The 20,904-nt window shown below is 37.2% G+C and overlaps 1 protein-coding gene across 1 annotated transcript in view; it reads right to left on the bottom strand.

The window, feature by feature from the left end:
• cntn6 (contactin 6) overlaps nucleotides 1-20,904 on the bottom strand; it is a 129,508-nt gene that overhangs the window by 40,843 nt on the left and 67,761 nt on the right. The window contains exons 2-4 of the mRNA XM_088917177.1: nucleotides 13,849-13,983; nucleotides 9,922-10,048; nucleotides 9,127-9,302 (exon numbers count right to left, since the gene is read on the bottom strand). Coding sequence (XP_088773303.1) covers nucleotides 9,127-9,302; nucleotides 9,922-10,048; nucleotides 13,849-13,903 — 358 coding nt within the window. The 5' untranslated portion in view covers nucleotides 13,904-13,983. The remainder of the gene's footprint in view (nucleotides 1-9,126; nucleotides 9,303-9,921; nucleotides 10,049-13,848; nucleotides 13,984-20,904) is intronic.

The following is a 20,904-nucleotide window of genomic DNA, read 5'->3' as shown; positions in this document are numbered from 1 at the left end:
TCGTAGGTTCTTGCCACCCCCTCTGCAGCCAGAGGGTGCTCCCACTCTGTCCTGACCCTAGTTTCCTCTGCTTTGCTGTCCTGACGGTGTCTCTCTCTCTGGGGCTATATATTTCCGGGTCACTCATTCCCCTTCGCTCAGCATTGACTTTCAGATGTCCTGAGACCCTCCTAGCACCAGATCGCCCTACATCCGCTGCATAAGGGCAGTGGTTACTATACGATTCCTGAAGTGCTAAGCCCAGGCAAACCTCCAGTCCTGCGGCTATGCATAGGGTCTTTTTCCGCTCTCCTGCCATTCCACAGTTCATCCCTTCTGATATCCGTGACAGTTCTATCAGTCTCATATAACTAAATCACATTTATATTCTCAGACCCAAGTAAATATGCATTTACTATTGTGAACTAAACATCAAACGTTCTATTAGAATCATAACAAATTAATGAAGAATTAAGTTGTGATTAATAAGGTCTGTTGTCCAAATGTCCTTGATGAGTTAAACTTCAGGCTGGTAAGCCAGAGCTAGTCTTGACTGGTCCATGATCCGACTTGCAGCTTTTCTGTGTTCATTCATTCAGGCTATAGCTTTTCAGAACATGCTTGGATATTCTGGAGATTAGAAGTCAGTGGCTAACTGGCAAAAATGTGTTGGGTTACAATTTATACAGCTGACATGTCCAGTTGGTGGTTGTGATGCTATCAGGTTTAATTCTGGTACCCACCATGCTGATCACTTATTGGTGGATCTATCTTTGGGTGTTTTACTGTGCCTTTGACTTTAAATTGAGGTCCAGATGTGCCAATGGCTCTCTGCTACACATCCAGGTGCCAGCAGTGGACATCCATCATGGGAATTTAGATCATCACTGTCCTGGGGAAGACCATTATCCAAAAGACAAACTCAGCTTTCTTACTTTCCCATATGCAAAGACCACTAACTAAGTCATTCTGTGGCTGAGATCAAAAAGAGCCTTTTTTCATTCCTGTGCCATCATGCCAACAGGCCTGGTGCTGCTTAGTCAAGGCCCAGAAAGACTATTAGAAATCTTTAACACTTGATTCTAAGTGAAATAATAGGTCTTGTCACTACAGCCTCATGCTAAAAGGTGGAGTGTTTAACCTCTCCTGTCAGTGTTTCATTCTATTTAAAATTTAGGGAAACTGTGGGCACATCAATGTACAAATCCTCACTAACAATTTAACAAAAAGCATTACACATTTTCAGAAAGGGTTTCACAGAATTATTTTTCAAAGCAGATCATAACATATTTTTGTGCAGTTTTAAAAAGAAATGAAAATGGTATTTTGAGTCAGCTGTTCTATGCTGAAACTGTTGATGGTCCAGGAGCAACAGGGTCTGATATATTCACCTATAATTTATGTGTGCAGTTTGCTGCTTTTAATTAAAAATAGCTCAATAGCTGCCTTGAAGAAAAAGTGCAATACTGTGTATATGTGTCTATACCAATAGGTAATAAAAGTACGATGTCATTATCTGCATCACGATTCAGGCTCTGATAATCTTTCATTATCAGGATTGCATTTCTATAGCTTCCTATACACATAGGGCTATTTAACATACCAAGAATATTTCTAATCATATTCAGTAAAACCACAGGTATACAGTATATAAGAAAATAAACTGAAAATAATTTTAAAAGGTGTCATAATCTGAAGAGTATTTGCTGTTATACAGCTGTCATACTAAGAGGCTACAGTACATGTTTCCATCTCTTTTTTGCAGCCCCAAATGGGGATGAGACCCTAAGGATGAGAAGTGCAGTTTAAGGAGGTTGCAAATTATCAGCTCTCACAAAAGACAATTTATCTGGAGACATCATGGTGAGTGTGGTGATGTTAACAGCTGCATTGCTCAGGTCAAGAACTAAGGAGGACAGTATATATCCATACAATGCACAATGTTAGTACTCTATTGCAATGGCTTTACTTCAGGCAAATGATGCTGAGGTTCTGCCAGATAGGTGTTTCTCCTGACCTGGGTGGAGCAGAAAATCTGTGAGACCAACCCACCAAAGCGATTAACAGGAAGCAGCCTCAACTGGCCAGCTGGCTGCAGCTGTGCAGGATAAGCTTCAAAATATCCCACAGCAGTCTGTCCAGAGGCTCATCAGGTCTATGAGTCAATACCGACAGGTTTGTGTTTAATGCTTAGGCAGGTTTGTACACAATCGTAATTTTGTAATGTTTTCATTCTGACAGTGTGTCATGTTTCTTATTGAAATTTGATCATGATTTTTGTTCACATTTTTGTGGGGTTGTTTGATATCTATATTTTATTGGAGTGTCTTGTTTCTTTTATGCATCAGTACAGAATATAGGTACAATACTGAAAATTTAACTTTCTCTCTAAAGGGAAGGATTCCATTTTCATTAAACATCAATATACCATTTAACATGCTTGAGAAATAAATTGCATTTGGGATCACAGCCTTCTAAAATATAACCACATCCCAAAAGGCACAAAGCAAATATCAAGTTAAAAAAGTAGTCATAACACATTTTATTAAAGTATGCTTGACCTTGACTTTGATCTCTTCTGTAAACCCCATTGATGGATCCAGTGGGTTGAATTTTCTGATTTCATTTATGAAACATGTCATCTTGTATGTCAGAAGATTATTAGTGTGCTGTTTTTTTATTGTTCAAAAGGCAGTTTTCTCACACAATGTCAGTCATTCAAACTCTCAAACTTCATGTCCTATGTTCTTTGGGAAATTAATATTTTGAAGTTATTACTTGGATGTCTCAAACTGAGACAGTGTTTGGAATTTAACACTTTTCCTCTCATTTTATCTACTGTAACCTAAAATATATATCTGTCTTCTACCCTGGAAAATGGGAAAATACATTTAATTAAAATATATGTAAATATATTCAATGGAATTGTCTTTTTATCTCCTCATATGCACTAACTATGGTGGCAGAGTAGTTAGCATTATGGCCTCATAACTCTGGGTTGTAGGATTGATTTTAGCCTTGAGCACCTCTTGTGTGGACTTTGCATGTTTTCTCTGTGGCCTTTTGGGCCCTCCAGATATTTTTCCCACAGTCCAAAGGAATGCTGTCTAGGTTATTAAATGTTCCATATTGTCTGTATGAGTGTGTGTGTCCATGCGGCTTGAGAAGGACTGGCGTCTTGTCCAGTGTGTATCCTGCCTTGCAACGTTTTTCTGCTTGCTTAAGCTCCAGCTTACCACTCTGTACTGTACTAAGCAATTATTCAAGATGTATGATTATTAAATATTCTATCTCAGGTGTCAGGTAAAATAAAAGAGCTTGCAGCTTTTAAGACTTCAAATAGCTGAAACTGTTGTACACCCAATACTTATTGTGTGTGCAATCTGAGTGACTGCATCGGTATTTTCATTCCTTGTATTTAAATACTTCTATATTAGCAAATATTATCAATCCCAGTGTACATACTATATAGTTCTGCTTTAGAGCATATAACATTTTCAAAAAGGGAAAGAGTTGATCTGTATATCACATTGCACACGTTTCTTGAGCTTCCACGAAAGCAGGCTTTTACTGATGGTTACAACATAATCCGTTTTGTTAAGTTCTGACAAAACATGATATTACTGCAGTGAAAGATAATAAGAAATAGCTTTGGGAGCACATTTGTTTACATTATATTAAAGAGCATTGTGGTTATCAGAATCTGGTTATATGAAACATACTGTATGACCCAGATTATTTTAAAACTGGTACTTCCAGGTTCTATCCATGGCAGCAGTTTCTCTTTCACATAAAATGGACACTTGTTTTCACCTATCTGATAAATTTACAGGACATCTTTCAATGCTTTTGTTTCTTTTTACAGAACTAAAAGAGAAAAAGAAGCCTTGAAAATGAACCTGTAACTCATTTTTTTACAAACTCCCGTCTGTACAACATAAGATGTTTCAATATACTGTATAATTTTAGGGATGTCTAGATATGTAGTACGGTACATCACAGAAAATGTGAAATACTTAGTAAATAAAAAAAAATTAAAATGTATTTATTCATGAATCACCTCAGAAATATGAACACACTATCCATTTTATAAAATATCAATGCCCTATGATTAATGCAGTATTAACCATCAGTGGTAATACACTGATGTAAACAATGAACCTGTACCTCAAGTGGCACTGCTTTTTTCACCTATTTTATTATTATTTAGCACAGAAAATCTGCTTTAGGGAAGAAGCTAATTAAGAACGTCAGCTTGAGGGATGTTGAAAATAGATGTGTTTACACAGGACTTTTTTCAGTTACAACACAGGAGAGCTTGATGGCTGAGTCATACATTAAATTTTCATAGCTGAAGATACTGGGGAAGGAGATTTCACAGCTCAACCTTTGAAAAACACACTTTCAAAATAGGATTTCAGACTCCAGCTGGAGCAAAATATACTTGGGTGATACAGTTTTAGCTGAGGGTATCAAATTAAAGCTGAGTTGGGGAGAAGCTGTCACACATTTAATGGTAATACAAACTCACAGTGTGTCTCTGCTACAATAGGAGGTACTAAAACATCTTTTTGAATACAATATATATTATAGTCAAATGCTTGTTTACTGAAAATATGGACTTGCACTGTATATTTGTAACCTATTTACAAGTAGAATACATAAAACTATAATAGTTTTATAGTGTTGATTAAATGCAGCAGCCTTTTGTCAGTAGAGTCAGGTAGCATGACCTCTTTTCAAGAACGAAATATAGCATTTTTTGTAACTGATACCGCAAAAAAGTAGTTTTTCCAGGAATAATATCTGATGATATAAAACTGACAAAAACAAAAAGTTAAGAGACAAAGGTATATTTGAGAACATGAAACTTAAAAAAATGTTCTTTTTGTTGTAAACTGAGGTGAACTCTAGTGAACAAGATGGACGAACTGGGAGCATTGGTGAGGAGTCAGAGGAAGTATAGAGAATGCAGTATCATGTGTTTAACCGAGACGTGGCTGCAGGAACTTATTCCGGACTCGAATGTTACCATCGGCGGCTTTCAGACGCTGCAGGCGGACAGAAACACCGAGAGCGGTAAGAGGAAAGGAGGGAGGCTCGTGGTACTTGTCAACAACAGATGGTGTAATCCTGGACATATTCATGCTAAGAAATGCTTCTGTAAACTGGACATTGAACTGGTCGCCATAGGACTGCGTCCATACTATCTGCTGCGGAAGTTTACATGCGCCATCTTTGTTGTTGTTTACATTCCACCCACGGCAAATGCAGAGGCAGCGTGTGACGTCATACACACAGTCACAACCAGGCTACAAACAAAGCACCCTAGCGCTTTTATAGCTATTTCAGGGGACTTTAACCACATCTCTATTTCCACCACTTTGCCTACTTTCCACCAGTTTGTTAAGTGCCCAACCAGAGAAAACAAAACACTGGACTTATTATATGCCAATGCTAAGGATGCATATAATTCCACAGCCCTTCCCCCCCTTGGCAGATCAGATTACAACCTTGTCTTGCTTACACCACTATACACGCCTATTGTCCAGCGCCAACCTGCAACAATGAGGACTGTGAGGAGATGGTCTCAGGAGGCTATGGAGGGTCTACGTGGTGCTTTGGAGGCTACCGACTGGGATGTGCTGTGCAAACCACATGGGGATGACATAGACAACATGGTGGACTGTGTCACTGACTACATTAACTTCTGCATAGACAACACCATCCCCACAAAAGACGTACACTGCTTTTCCAATAACAAACCCTGGATCACCAGTGACCTTAAGGCTCTTCTGAATGACAAGAAGAGATCCTTTAGGAGGGGGGATAAGGAAGGGGTCAAGCGTGTACAGAGGGAACTAAAGCAGAAGTTAAGAGAGAGCAAGGATGCCTACAGGAGAAAGGTAGAAGACAAGCTACAAAGGAATAGGGTGAGGGATGTATGGAGCAGCATGAGAGAGATCACCGGCTTCAAACAGGCTGGGGGTGCAACGGAGGGGAACCTGGAGATGGCCAACGAGTTGAACCAGTTTTTTAACGGGTTTGATTCAGGGCCCTCTGTGGCTCAACACTCATCCCCCCACAGCCACACGCTCCCTAAGCCTTCACAGCTGCGACTGCCCAACACCTCCTCCATCCCCCCACAATTATGGCCGCCTACAGCTACAGCCACCAACAGCTACTCACCCCCCCATCCCCCACAGCTGCCACTCTCCGACACCTCTGCCATTAACACCTGAAGCACTGACAGCACTATGAGCACCATCCCCCAGGCCAGGCTGACCATCACGGCTGACCAGGTGAAGAGGGAGCTGAAGAGGCTGCACCAGGGTAAGGCCACAGGACCAGATAACGTCAGTCCCAGAGTTCTGAGGGCTTGTGCTGATCAGCTGAGCAGAGTTTTCCAGTGACTGTTCAACTTGAGCCTGCACTTGGAGAAAGTCCCTGTGCTCCTTAAGACATCATGCCTGGTCCCTGTACCAAAGAAAGGGTGCCCCTCTGTCCTCAATGACTACAGACCAGTTGCACTGACTTCTCATGTCATGAAGGCACTGGAGAGGCTAGTCTAATCCCACCTGAGAGCCCTGGTAGTTCATCACTAGACCCTACAGTTTCCCTACCAACCCAGTGTTGGTGTGGAGGATGCAATCATCTACATGCTGCAAAGGGCCTACTCACACCTGGACAAGGCTGGTAACACTGTAAGGATTATGTTTTTCGACTTCTCCAGTGCCTTCAATACTATCCAGCCCTTACATCTAAGGAGGAAGCTGGAGGAGATGCAAGTCGGTGCCTCCATGATCTCGTGGATCACTGACTATCTGACAGGCAGACCACAGTCTGTGAGACTTCAGAACTGTGTCTGAACAGGTAGTAAGTAACACAGGGGCTCCTCAGGGGACGGTTCTTTCTCCGTTCCTCTTCACCCTCTATACTTCGGACTTTAAATACAACTCAAAGTCATGCCTGCATAAGTTCTCAGATGACTCTGCAATTGTGGGATGTATCAAGGGTGGGCAGAAGAAAGAGTACAGAGGACTGGTCAGCAGCTTTGTGGAGTGGTGTGGGGAGAACCACCTGCAATTTAATGTAACAAAGACAAAGGAACTGGTGGTAGATTTCAGGAGGAAAAGGGTCATACCTACTCCTGTCTACATCCATGGGAGTGGCGTGGAGATGGTGGACTCGTACAAGTACCTGGGAGTGCACATCGACGATAGACTGGAATGGTCTAAGAACATCGAGGCCATCTACAAGAAGGGTCAGAGCCGACTTTACTTCTTGAGGAGGCTCAGGTCCTTCAATGTATGTAGTAAGATGCTACATATGTTCTATCAGTCGGTGGTGGCGAGCGCCATTTTCTACACAGTGGTATGCTGGGGCTCTGGGATTAGAGAAATGGATTCTAACAGGCTGAACAAGCTCATCAGAAGAGCAAGCTCCGTCATTGGGTCTGGCCTGGGCCCCCTGGAGGTAGTGGCCGAGAGGAGAATGGTGTCCAAACTAGATGCCATCATGGACAACGTCTCCCATCCCTTCTATGACATGCTTGTAGAAATGAAGAGCATGTTCAGCAATAGACTGATCTATCCACGGTGCGACAGGGAGCACTACAGGAGGTCATTTTTGCCTTCTGCCATAAGACTGTACAACGCATCCACCTTGCGTCTGGGCAGAGGCAACATTGACAGTGACCTGTTTCTGGACTAAACAGTAAACTGATACATCTGTTCTTTTTCCCATTTAAAACCATTTTTGGGCAATATATGCCAGGGACCTGTGCAATATATATATTTATATTTATATTGTGCAATACGACTTTTTTGTGTACTGTTCTGTTCTTTGTGTGTTCTGGACTGTGAGTAATTCTTCGTAGTGCACTTCTCAATGTACTGATTGTATTGTATGTATTGTATTATTATTGTATCATTCGTTACACTGTTGCTGTGTTGTCTGTGTTAAGCTGCTGTTGCACTGCAATTTCCCTCACGGGATCAATAAAGTATCTATCTATCGAAACCCACCACTATTTCTACTTTAGGGATTCTTTTTTAAAACAAGTAAATTGCAATCAGTATTTTCTATATTAGGAATTAACAACTAAAAGCAAGAAAACTGGGAAAATACAAAATTGAGCAAATGAATAAGGGGTAAATGAAATAGTTAATCACCCTTTTCAGTGAGGTACACTACCTAGTTTCCATAGTGTCCTTAAGACAAACACTTTCCAATCAGAAATTAATTTAAAATTTGGCAAAGCAGTCTTTTGTTCCCATTATAGCATAGATTATGTGAATTTTTACTTTTTTAATTTTCAAAGCTGTGTGGCATTACACGGTGGCGTGCCCAGTGTGGAGGCAGAGCCCTGGTAGAAGGGCGACGCCTCGCCTTTGTAGTCCCAGCTGTCCCGGCTTCTAGATGATGGGCAGGTCCTATAAACACACACCGGGCACCCTCCAATGGAACGAGCAGGGCCACACCCGGAAGGGAGAGTTTTATACCGACAGTCCCGGAGGGGATTGCACCGGCATAAGGAGTTCTTTGTCTTTTTTTCTTTTTGCCTGTCCCATCACGTATTCTCACCGGGGCAGGTACACCTTTTTCACAGACAAAGTTCTTGTTTTGTTTTGCTCTACCAGACTGGACCCCTCTAAATAGGGTAAGTCTAGTCTGGTTGCCTCTGTGATAGCGATTCTTTTTTTTTCCCAGGCTGGACCCTGTTAAATTGGGTAAGCCCAGCCTTGGAGATCACAAGACACCGAGGCACATAGTTTTGTTTTGCCTTTTTATTTATTTTTCACTTCTTTTTGTATGATTTATGATCCCTGCTCCCGTCCCCTCACCTAGGGCATTGATTTTTTTACACGGCACCTCCCACACAGCACTGTCACAGCTTATTTAAAAAAGTAACTCTTTACAAGCTATTTTATCTATTTTAACTACTTGAATATTAAATTCAATAGTAATGTTCAGAGTGACAACTTTGCAATGTACCAATTGTGTTGCCAAGGGACCAGATGAAGTCACACTTACAGTGTTCCCATAGCCATTAAAAAGCTACCACAGCAGAGTAACTCCTCATTTCATTAAGTTCAGAAGCCTAAAAAATTAGAGTTAAAATTTAGACTATTATTGTTGACTTACATGCAAATTGCACCTTTGCTTCTCTGCTAACAATGGTTCCAAAGGTGTTAGTTGCTATACACTGGTAGATTCCTCCATGTCTGCTTGCATCTGGGGTGTTTATCAGCAGGTTACCTTCAACCAAGTGATAGCTATAGTCCATGTCTGTTTCAATGTCTTGTCCATTAAACTTCCATCTAGATGAAAAAAAGTATTATATAGCAGGGTCATCTTTAATGTTTGACAACAACCTAGCCTTTGTTCTTTCAGTTACAACAATTCTAATACTTTTTTATTGATATAGAAAATATAATGCAGGATCAGGAAAAATAAAATTATGAAGATGCACAGGTCTGTAATGTCTTAATTAGATACCCTTTGTACTGCACTAGTAGTTATAGAGTGGGTTCAATGATAACCAGCTCAGCAGAATTAAATAAGAACTATTGTCACTTCATCCATAAAGTTTCCTTTTACATGGATTAAGTGATTAATACAAATGTAGCAAATATTATTCACCATTTTTACAAATTTACAAAACATTGATCAAAAATGCTCATCTCCATTTAAAACAGTTGCATAAAAATTGAAAACAAAATGCTTGTCACAACATGGGAAAAAAACATCTTTAAAGCAAGCATGGGCTTAAGTTTACCATAAACCCACATCAAGACAATTTGAACCAAAACCAGCTGTGTTAAAAATGATATATTTTATATATTATATCAATTTTTTATATGAAAAAGATCAACACAATCAAACAGAAAGAAACATAAACTACATAAAATGATACCATTTAAACATAAAAAGACTTACCTATATGTTGGTATTGGATTTCCTTTAGCTTTACAATTTATAAATATCTTACTATCCTCTGAATTCAAAGGAAACATTATATCACTTGGTTCTTGTGTGAAGACTGGTCCATGTAATATGTTTCTCTCTAGTGAAGGGAAAAAAAAAGTCTTAGAGTGAAAAAAAGTTAGAAACTAGAAATATAAATAAAGAAAACATTTTCAAATTCAAATAAATGTGTTAAACAGTTTCAGAAGTTTGAAAAGGTTGTGTTAGAAAGCATAATGAGTTTAAAATTTTAATTTTGTTTTCATGAAACTAAGGCATACGGCATAGCACAATACCGAAATGCTAAATGTACTATTCAAACATTTTCTTCTAATTAGATACAAAGGTTTAGAAAGTGACACGATGTACATAAATTAACCACAGGAAGTGCAGTACATATTCATTGGTAAAAAATTATAAAAAGAAATAAGGATGTTTTTGTAATATTCACAAATTTCTAAATTACAATAGTAAACTCTATTAGTGTTCTATACACAGATCCAACAAAAACTTTGATCCCCTTAAAAAAGTTAAATTATGTGCCATATAGTACTCTAAAAGTAAGTAAATAATTAAAATACATTTTCATTGTTTCAGTAAGATTCTATACCCATTTCTTCTTTTCACTCAGAAAAGACAAATCAATGTCTGCTGTAATCTGAACATGTCTCTCCCTGTGTGAAACTCTGTGCACACATGTAGAATTTTTCTTTTTAATATATATCCTTTTAATTAAAAGTCCCTTCATGTTAGCCTTTTTACTTTTAATACATTTTTTACAGGTTTGTAACCTTGACTAGGACAAAGTGTACTGTTCAATAGTGCAGAAGCATGCTAACGAGGGAATCAGATTGTGCTTTGCCTAAAGCAATGATCTACCTCACAGGACTCTAGTGGGATATACCCTTAATTTCTTCTTCTTTCTAACTCTGTGTATGTCCTTTAAATATAATAAATTAATTATTCCTCTAAAGTGTACCAGTGGGAATTTTTTCTAAAAGCATGCTGTTCTGAGCTTAGCAGACAGTCAAATTGTTGAAGAAATCAACTAAACAAGAAAATGCATATCCCCGAATTTGCTGTGAATTACTGTATGTTGGTTTCATCATGTACTCTTGTAACCTCATACAAGAATATATCTCTTGCATGAGAACTCCTTACGTATTGCAGATTCAAGCATAAAAAAAATGCAATCTGTGATGTGCAAGTGATAGCCTTTGTTTGAAGCAAACTGTAAGCAACTAGACTATACCCGCCAAATCCAATCAATAATGCAAGTGTCCTGGATTTAAGAGACAGTACATAATTTCTGCATCTAGAGAACACATTTTTTCTAAAAATAGCTGTTCATTAAAACTGTTATTTTAGCCTTAACCTTATTTAATTGTTTGGATTTCTGAAACCTTAAGTACTAAAAACTTGTATATTTTATATAAAAAAATAAGCTTCTGTAATAAAATCAGCCATATTTCCAGGACATTATTTTAATTGCTGAACACATTCTATGAAGTCAAGTTTCTCTAATGTAAATGATCCCCAAAATGTAATTCTTTGAAATGAAATTAGACAGAGAGACACTCAAAATAGAAACAGAACATCTGTCATTCTGTGAATGCACTGGTACATAAGTAACTATTTTGCAATTAAAGTTTGCAAACTACTAAAGACACACAACAAAATCATTTTATAGATGTCTTTACATTGAAGGTCAGAGATAATTTAGGAGACATTTGCCAAACACAAATTGGTCAGGGCAATTGGTATTCATTAAATCCAAGTCAAGGATTTACCTAAGAAACACACTTGAAATAATTCTGCCATGTAACTAAGAGAACTTGTTATTTACGGTTTACACCATATTGAGAATATATAATAAAATCCTACTTTATAACCTTGAACAGATTTATACCTAAAAAACAGAATGTCATTTTCTAGAATTAATTAACCTCAGTGTATGCAACAGAAGCACTTAATTAGATGCAGTAAACCATAAAATACATTTAACAGAGAAATCTGGTTTGATAGGGTGAACATGCTATCAGTGAAATAGAATTAGAAAGAGCTATCATAAGAGGAGTTTGAGATACCCTGGAAATTTATACAATCAGATTTCAACAATTGATACAAAAAGACACTTGTTTTTTTACTGAACATACTGTATGGAAAAATGTCAGTTTATGCCAGTATGAAGCATACTATGCATTGAAATAAGTCTGCATTATATAGCTATATATTTTTCGTTATAATTTGTGTATATGAAAATGCATCGTAATAAATTCATCATATAGGAGTGGACTACAAGTTTTAATTTTAAGAGTGCATGGTGGCACAAAAATCAATAAATTAATCTATACATTGTTATGAGCCTTTGCTGCAGATCCCTGGAGAAGCTGAATTTATTGGACTAACAGAAAGCTAACTCCAGTCAAAGGAGACTGTAAAGGTTTCTGTTTAAAGCATCATAAGTAACAAAGAGGTGATATCGCCTCATTGAACAAAGGAACACTTGGGAAATTAAAATTCACCAGATGCATAAAACTCTTCAAAGGTTTATTTCAAAATGTTATAGGTCTTTGGAAACCAAAGCAATGCACAAGTGGAAAATAAAGCATGATAAATGCTAAGAGGTAAAAGGCAGGAAGAGTGAACAAGGTCCTCAGCCTGTTACAAACACACTCGGGGTAACACTAATAGCTCTTTAACAATAGAACACTACATCTAAACACACTGTTTTGTAACTACATGTGAAGCTTAATAATGATTTCTCACATGAGACTACTCAGTTTAAAGGAGATTTTCTTCTACCTCTGTTGATTGTGTCCCTTTACAAGCTACTACTTCATGAAAGTTTTCGTGGAAACTTACATCTCTGACTGGGTGGAAATTAGTGACAGTTGTACTGTAGGTGGGTGTTCTAGGAACTCTATATTACACCACCCCCAGCCAAAAAAAAAAATACACTGGTGGACAAACACTGGTGGAAACATAAAGAGGAAAGAAATTAGACTTGCTCAGTGTTTAATCCCATTGGGGATTTCATTGCAAAGAGCAACGTATTGAAAAATCACTGTTTCATAATAACAGTAATATAATGCTTCTTGCCCCATTATAGTTGAAAGTGTGAAATTATTTAAATCCAAATTAAGCCATCAGATCTTTGATTATTGTGGTTTAAATGACAATGATGCATGAGAATATGGCGGGACCTTATAAATCAAAGGGTGTATGAAGCATATGATTGATTAATAAATGAATTTGAGAACAATTAGCTCCATTGGTTCAACATTGAGAACAGGTTATATAACAAAAACAGTTTTACTTCTTTTCTCCTCTTTACAAGCCCATAATCAAAACTTGAAATGATGGAAACATTTTCAGAATTCCTGCTGTTCATTTACAAGATATGTGCTTTTCTAATTAGTGAGCTCTATTACATTTTGATATAAAGCCCCATATAAATTGTTTTCTGAAATGACCCTTTCAAATAACTGATAATAAAATACACCTATTCTGCACAAAGTTCTCCATAGCTGTGATCCAGATATAACTTTAACATAATACAGTCAGTGATGCAAACAAACCACATTACTAGCAATAGCACTTGCAGCTGGTTTTTAAACATTAAAATCAGTAATATATCAGCTCAAATACTTTAAGTAACACTTTAGACTTTCAAGTTTTTTTTTTACCATCTCTGTCTTTATTGTGCAAGGTTGCTGATCAAAACATAAGTGATACTGTCAGCCTCGGCAAAAGGCAAAAAAAGTTCCAACTATCAGAAACATGTGGATTTCTTTGAAGCAGTCAGTCAAAAGTTTTGAAATATTCAAAATATTTCTCTAAAGAAAAAAACTATGCAGATTGTATCTTGAATCAAAGACGGTTTATGGGACATTTTACCTGCAAGGCACTCCTTGAATGACAGAAGTATTAGCAGTTTCCATGGCAACAACATCTTCAGTTTCCAAGGTCAAAGATTTTTCCCATCCAATCACCAAAGAATGGAATATTTCCTCTGCAAATGCTGTCTTTTATCTGTGGAAACAGAAAGTTGAATGGGCAGTGAAGCCACAGTTGTTTGCAATACGGTCAGTCTGTGCAAAAAAACAGAACTGAAACTGTAGGAAAATCGGTTGGTGATTAATAAATAATTCATTCATCTGAATAAATTCAAGGCAAGATACCCTGCCTAAGGAAAAAACAGCTAAAGATCCTCTGGCGTTGATATTTAGTGTACACATTTTGCAGCTACCATATCTCCCAAGAGCGGGAAGAAAAAGAGATTTAAAGGATTACAGCAGCAAAAGACTAGTACAAATCATTGCCAAAGGCAATGTTTGGATTCCTCTAAAATTATTGGTTCAACATATTTATATTGTATTACTTGGTATAATAAATTTACAAAACTGCACAAGTACCCCCCATTTCACCTAAAAGGATTAAGATGAAATATATGAAGTGGTACTCTTTTAAAAGCACACCATATGACTGTCAGCTGAATAGCTATTAAATGAACCTGACCTCCACTGCAAATGCTGGTGAGCACAATTCATCAACCACAGAAAGGCATGTATTAAACTTTTAAGTTGATCAGTAAGGCAGCAGTACTATAAAGTGTGAGCTAACTTCCAAGGATTATGTACAATACAAATGCGACCAGGATCATTCAAAGTCAGTAATCTTAATATCTAATTCTTTGGACATGATGCATTTACTATATCATGGATTTAACTATTTATTTTTATTATAGAATTGTTCTTACCTAAACATCAATAGATTTAACATTGTGAACAGATTCTCAAAGCTTATTTAAAGCCTATCATTTGTTTTTTTTTTCCCAATATAACATTAATTTCATTGCATACTGTATATGACAGATAATTTTGCCTATTTCAGATTTGAAGTATTTTTCTAAATTTCTATCAACTGTTCTCATTTGATAGATTTTTGTTTTTTCTATTCAACTATCCTTTTGACAAACTCATTTCAAAATAAAGGATATCTTATTATAAACTAAATTTGGAGAACATTCTTATTGGTGCCAAAATGTCATGGACAAAGAAATTAAATTTGACAGAATTGATTATGTACATCAATTATCTATTTCTTAGGACCTAGAATTCTGACCTTCTACCCTTAATTTCCGAAATCAGGATTATTGATTCGGTTTTCATTTTATCTCTGTTGTTCTCCCTACAGGGTTAGTATGAGTCTCAATCAACTTAAAATGAGCAAGTCAATAACAGGAAATTTGGTTGGCATCATCCCATATGAGAGCTGCAGAAAATGATATATTTCTGTCATACCAGAGACAAATTATGCTGTAATAGTATCTAAGAAACAAAACACTAGGATGTTACTCTTCATATCCCATTCAAACATCTCAGAAAATATTGATGCTGTGTATTAGATGGGCAATAAAACACTACATCATTTTTATCAACTTGATAAGCAGCTCCAAAATGAAAACACACTTCTCTTTGATTTAACAGTGTGTGTCACTACACTACCCTATAAAAACAATTAGAGAACAGCCCTAATAGCGAGTAATACGTACTTCCGGTGGTAAGTCCAAGTTTAATTGATTCCTCTACATGTCTAAAGATGGCTGTGAAGATATGGGGCCACTCAGCTCTCAGCAGGTGATGCAGTTGTGCATGCGATGTGTGTAGCAGTGAACTGCACCTGATGCAGTGCAATAGCACATTTCATGTGATCAAGGGGATCAAGATCTGGGACAGCCATTGAAGGATGCTAATGTTCTGAAAACCACTCCTTCATCACCCTGGCTCCTTGAACTGGTGGGAATTATTGAGTTTCTCTGATTCTCACGTGTACTTTGTTTTTTTTTTCATCAGTGTTAAATAGCATGTCTTGTCTGATCACATCTTATACTTTATACTTCCATTGTTCAGTCTTTCAGTTTACGATGCCACAGTAGGCAGATGATGTGGTACAGTATTTCTGTCACTTGTAGTTTGCGTATTGCCACTACTTTGAATACCCATTTCCTGCATTTGTTGGCATGTACTGTACCAATGTGATGTCAAACTCGGGTATCTTTCTTCCACTCTTGAAGTCTAAAGAGAGATTTCTTCTAAAAATATACAGTATGAAATCCTCCATCCTTTTTAGGTGAAGTAGCATATTTCAGCCAAAATTACATGGTTAGTGTTTTTTTATTCACTATCTAGTGCTTGTAAACCCTTGATGCTGTCTAAACTAACACATAGACCATTTCAGACCAGGTCCGCTGTTCCTTATAGCGATGTGCCAGAGGCACCAACAAAGCCTTGTTTGCCATAGCACAGCACTGAAAAAAGCTCAAAAAAAGAGACCAGGCAAATCCCAGGTCTGCTACTAATGTAAAGTCCTGAAGACAGACATTGCTGTGCATTCCAATTCCTTTGGACAATATGTCTTAAGGAACTTCTAATTCTCTAAAAAAATGTATGACATGGTTGCAAACTCTGTTTCAGTAAATACCTGAGTACAGTTTCATTGAATAATTTCACTGCTAGACATCAAATAAGCTAGATGGACCAAAAGACCTGTTCTTATTAATGACATTTCTTACATTTTAATGATATACACATATTTTGTCATCTTCAATTGTCTATCAGCATGGCTCGATTTCAAAACCCTCTTATCAGCACAAGATGACTGAAAACACATAAGAATGAAAGGTGCACTCCCATTTGCATTTTTCCACATAGTAAGTCTGTAGGAGTACAGCAGCATTAGAATATGGAATGATGCAGCTCTCATTCACTATAACCAAAAGTTCATAGGTTCCCCGCAAGTTAGAGAAGTCACTGACTTGCTGCAAGTCAAAGAAATCCTGTCCAAAAGAAGCCCAGTCTACCCATCGAGAGATTAGTCACTTTTATATTGTGGATAAGGAAACTCACACTCAGCAAAAATATAACTCTGAAACAAGAGATGACTGGGCTAAATTGTTCAGCCTGTATTTCAAATGAGCATGTCTACAGCTTGAGATATGCAAGAATTAATTGGTATGTGTTATAAAGCTAAAGTGTAGGTCTACTTTTGTTTCCACTTTTATGGAGCAGTAAATAAACTTAGGAAAAAGCAGCTATATACTGTATGTTCTCGGGTGCTTACAATATGCAACTCAGAGTTTTTACAAATTGAAATAAAAACAATCACAATCTACCGATTTCAGGAAGGAATAAAATAACATCTTTAAAAGACATGTTAAGTAGTTGTCTAACAAGCCCCAAATGCTAGCAGCCATTAATATTGCTGCTCAGGGGAAATGATTTATGCTAATTTATGTTCACTCAAGTCAGCTGTCCCTTTTCACTTTCAAGCATATCAACCTTCCTCTAGCAGCAGCAAAGCTAATGGTACTCCTGTCCTAATGAACGTGAACTTAAAACACAAGAAATTCTGTTTGCATTTGTGCATGTAATATCACTGCAGCTGCTTGTGTCACAGGAAGAGCCTATAATCCTGTGAGCAGTGGGCACACCAAATTGTCTTCTCACATAATCACAACCCTGTTTTAATGATGGTCTTCTGCCATCCGTTGGGAGGATGTGTATCTTGGTTACACTCCAGAAATTTTAAGTACTTACTCATGATCCCCGTGATTAATTTATATACCCAAGAAAAATACAATGGTAATAATTCTTATGCCCAGCAGACACTGGTCACAGGTGTTCAAAATACCAAGTGGGATGAATCTTGGCTAATGATGCCTGCAAGGGAAACCATCAGTCAGATTTCTAAGCTGTTTTCATGTTTTGGCACAGTTAATGTGCTGCAATTTGATTTGGTTAGAAACACAACCTAACTCAATTAAAGGAATAAAAATGACCATCAGCATCACATTGTTTTACAACAAGTTTATTTGAATTTAAGGTAACAGGAACCAGACCTGTCCTGAAATTAAAAATAAATGTTAAAAATAAAATGAACAAAAGAATCTGCCTGTATTTCATGACACTGGTCAACATCAGAGAAAAACTGACACTGAGCCAAGCACTCCTAATGCACAAAAAATGAAAACTAATATTCTACAAAATTTGTCACTGAGTAATTGACAGCAAACAAGGCTACAGAGATATAAATTAACACAGTGTGAATCAATTAACACTGGGAATTATATGATTTTTATAGTTTGTGAATATATTCATGTGTAGTACACAGTACATACTGTATATACAACGAGCATAAAATAAAACTTTACTTGTATGGTTTTTGGGGGGGACAAAGTAATTCGATTTTGGTTATTGTTCAAATGTTTCTGCATCATTTTGATGAATTGATCATTATTGACTGTCTGTGATAAGTCACTCAATTGTATTTGCATAAGCACTACATCCCCTCATTAGTGAAGGAGTTGATTGGGCAGAGATGATGTAACCTTTTGAATGTATAGTAAAAGTCAAGATTAAAAATAGAAATGGAACATGACACCACCTTATTAAAATAACAAGGCCTTTATGCCATAGATATGTTGGAGCCTAGACTAAGGCAGGGCAGTATTGCCTGCTCTCTGTGTAGTGTATGTCAAGTGAATTTCCAGTCTTGCAAGATGGCTAGACACATCATTCCTTTAATGATACGCCACCTTTTGGAAAACTGACACCTTTACCAAAATGAATGGGGAGATCCAAATGTGAACGTTGGAGCAAGCGTATCTAGTTGAATACCACCTTGTTTGACAAAAACCAAGCTAAATGAACACTGAACAATGTCTAGGGTTTCACATGCTGAACTACCAGTGGGCTCATCCTGATGTGATAACATTGTGTTGGGACATCACAACATCCTCGTATTGCCTGTGTAAGACTGAATGTGTTAGTTACTGCAAGATGGCTAGACACATTCCTTTAATTATATGCCACCTTTTGGAAAACTGACAGTTACTGTATGCCTTGGTTGGCTTGCTCATAATACCCACATCCCTTTGAACATTTGTTGGATGTGCTGTGACAATATGTAGAACTAGGGCTCAGAGAGCAGTGAGCAGGTACATAGATGTATAGGCTCAATGAAAGCAATGTAGCAGAATCTCACAAGACATCATCTGCAGCCTGCTGCAAAGCAATAATCACTAATGTACAGCTGCTATTGCCTCTAATGGCAGCCTCACACACACAAGTACACTAACTTTACTAACACAGTAGATCCCCTGTTGACAGATGTTTATCAGCATAATAAATTTACCGACGTCACATTGGACAATAAAATGCAAGTGTATATTTTCCAATAATATCTGTATATAACCTGAAGAGATTTGTTTCTTTATGTTAACTTTCTGAATTTGTTGCAGTTATAAGTGACAAGTGTCGTTTGATGATGTTTGAGAAGAGACTCGCATTAGTGTGTGGACTGCAAAGGAACAAGGAAGAGAACGGCTACTCTCTTTCAGCATGAAATCAACCTCTAAAAGATTCCTTTGATGTTTTTACGTACTTATTTTTGTTTTATTATCAAGCAATTTCTATTTCTGATCATGAGATCAATATGAATAAGTACAATAATATCTACATTTTCATTAATTGGTCATTCAATAGATAGAAAAAAACATGCTTTGTATTCAACCCAGAAAGTTCAATTCACCATAAGTAGTGGGAGGTATTAACTTTAAGTAAATTTCAGAGCATTCTACACATCACTTTGAGGCAATAACTGCATGATGGCTGCGACCCACTGCTTACCAAACTCTCTGCAATCATGCAAGATGCTTTTCTGAGCCAGTGCTGCAGCCACTTGTGAGTTATTTTATTTACTCAGGTTATGATATTACTTCCACCATGCTTCACAGATGTGGTGGTGTTCTTTGGAACATCTACTGTACAGTTACTTTCTTCCTCCATACTTTACATTTTCCAATCACTTTAGCATAAAGGTATTGTTACAAAAATGGCCAGGCCTATCATTGTACTGTACTTCCAAGCAAACTCTTATCTAGCTTTTTTTTTCCTTATGATAAGGTGAGGCTTACATCTCACAGCAATTCTCTGTAATTCTGCTGTGTTATCTCTTCACCTTTGCATTCTGGAACTTGTTGCTATTTACATTTGCTCTGAGAAACATCTGGAGATGATGACAACTACATTTTCTTGGCTAACCCGGTTTTGTCTGATTTGTAGTTATATTTCATTCTTCTTCAAGTATATTTCAAGTTGCTAATTTTGGTATGCCTAATTTCAGAGTTATGCTTTCTCAGGTTCTGCTTAAATTTATCTTTAACAATCAAAACTATCTGCTTTTCATTAATGCAAAATCCTTGCTTCTTATTTTGACTTACAACTCCAAACACTGACGTCAAAGTAAGACTGGTGAATAGGATTTTCAATGCTCTTTCATGAATGCTTAATGCCTCCACTGCCCCCAGTACATTAAGAGGGTACAGCATAGACATTTGTTTTAAAAAAAGGGTAATATTGAAAATACAGAAGTCATTAGTTTTTTCTACGATGTACCTCCTTTACAGAGATACTTGTAAAATATTTTCTTACAGTTGATCATACATATTATATGCAGAAAAAGGCATTTGATCAATTTAGAGCTACCCTTGGGGATGTCCTCGAGCACTGTGGATTTGCATATTCATTTCTTAATGAATATGCTTCTTACTCTATACAATGTCCCACAGCATGTGTGCGGACTAAGCTGGTGATATCCCCATAGTTTACAGTTGATAAAGGCATTTATGAGGGACGTTTTTTGTCACCTCTTGTTTGTGCTTTCATTAGAACCACTGGCACAGGCGGTTAGACAATATACTGTAGGTGCATTGCTCCAATTGATATTTAGAGATCTAAAGATTATATTTCACTTCAAGCTGATGTCATCCTTCTGGTATTTCTAACTCAGTTCTCCTCATTCTCTCTTTACATGATCATTTTTAATACGTTTTTTTTTGGAAATAAAATAAAATGATCAACATCAGCATTTATACTTTTAAATCTTTATATA

The sequence above is a fragment of the Atractosteus spatula genome, chromosome 5, assembly GCF_055471065.1.
Source record: "Atractosteus spatula isolate fAtrSpa1 chromosome 5, fAtrSpa1.hap1, whole genome shotgun sequence".
Taxonomy (NCBI): Eukaryota; Metazoa; Chordata; class Actinopteri; order Semionotiformes; family Lepisosteidae; genus Atractosteus; species Atractosteus spatula.
This window is presented reverse-complemented; position numbering and strand designations above follow the sequence as displayed.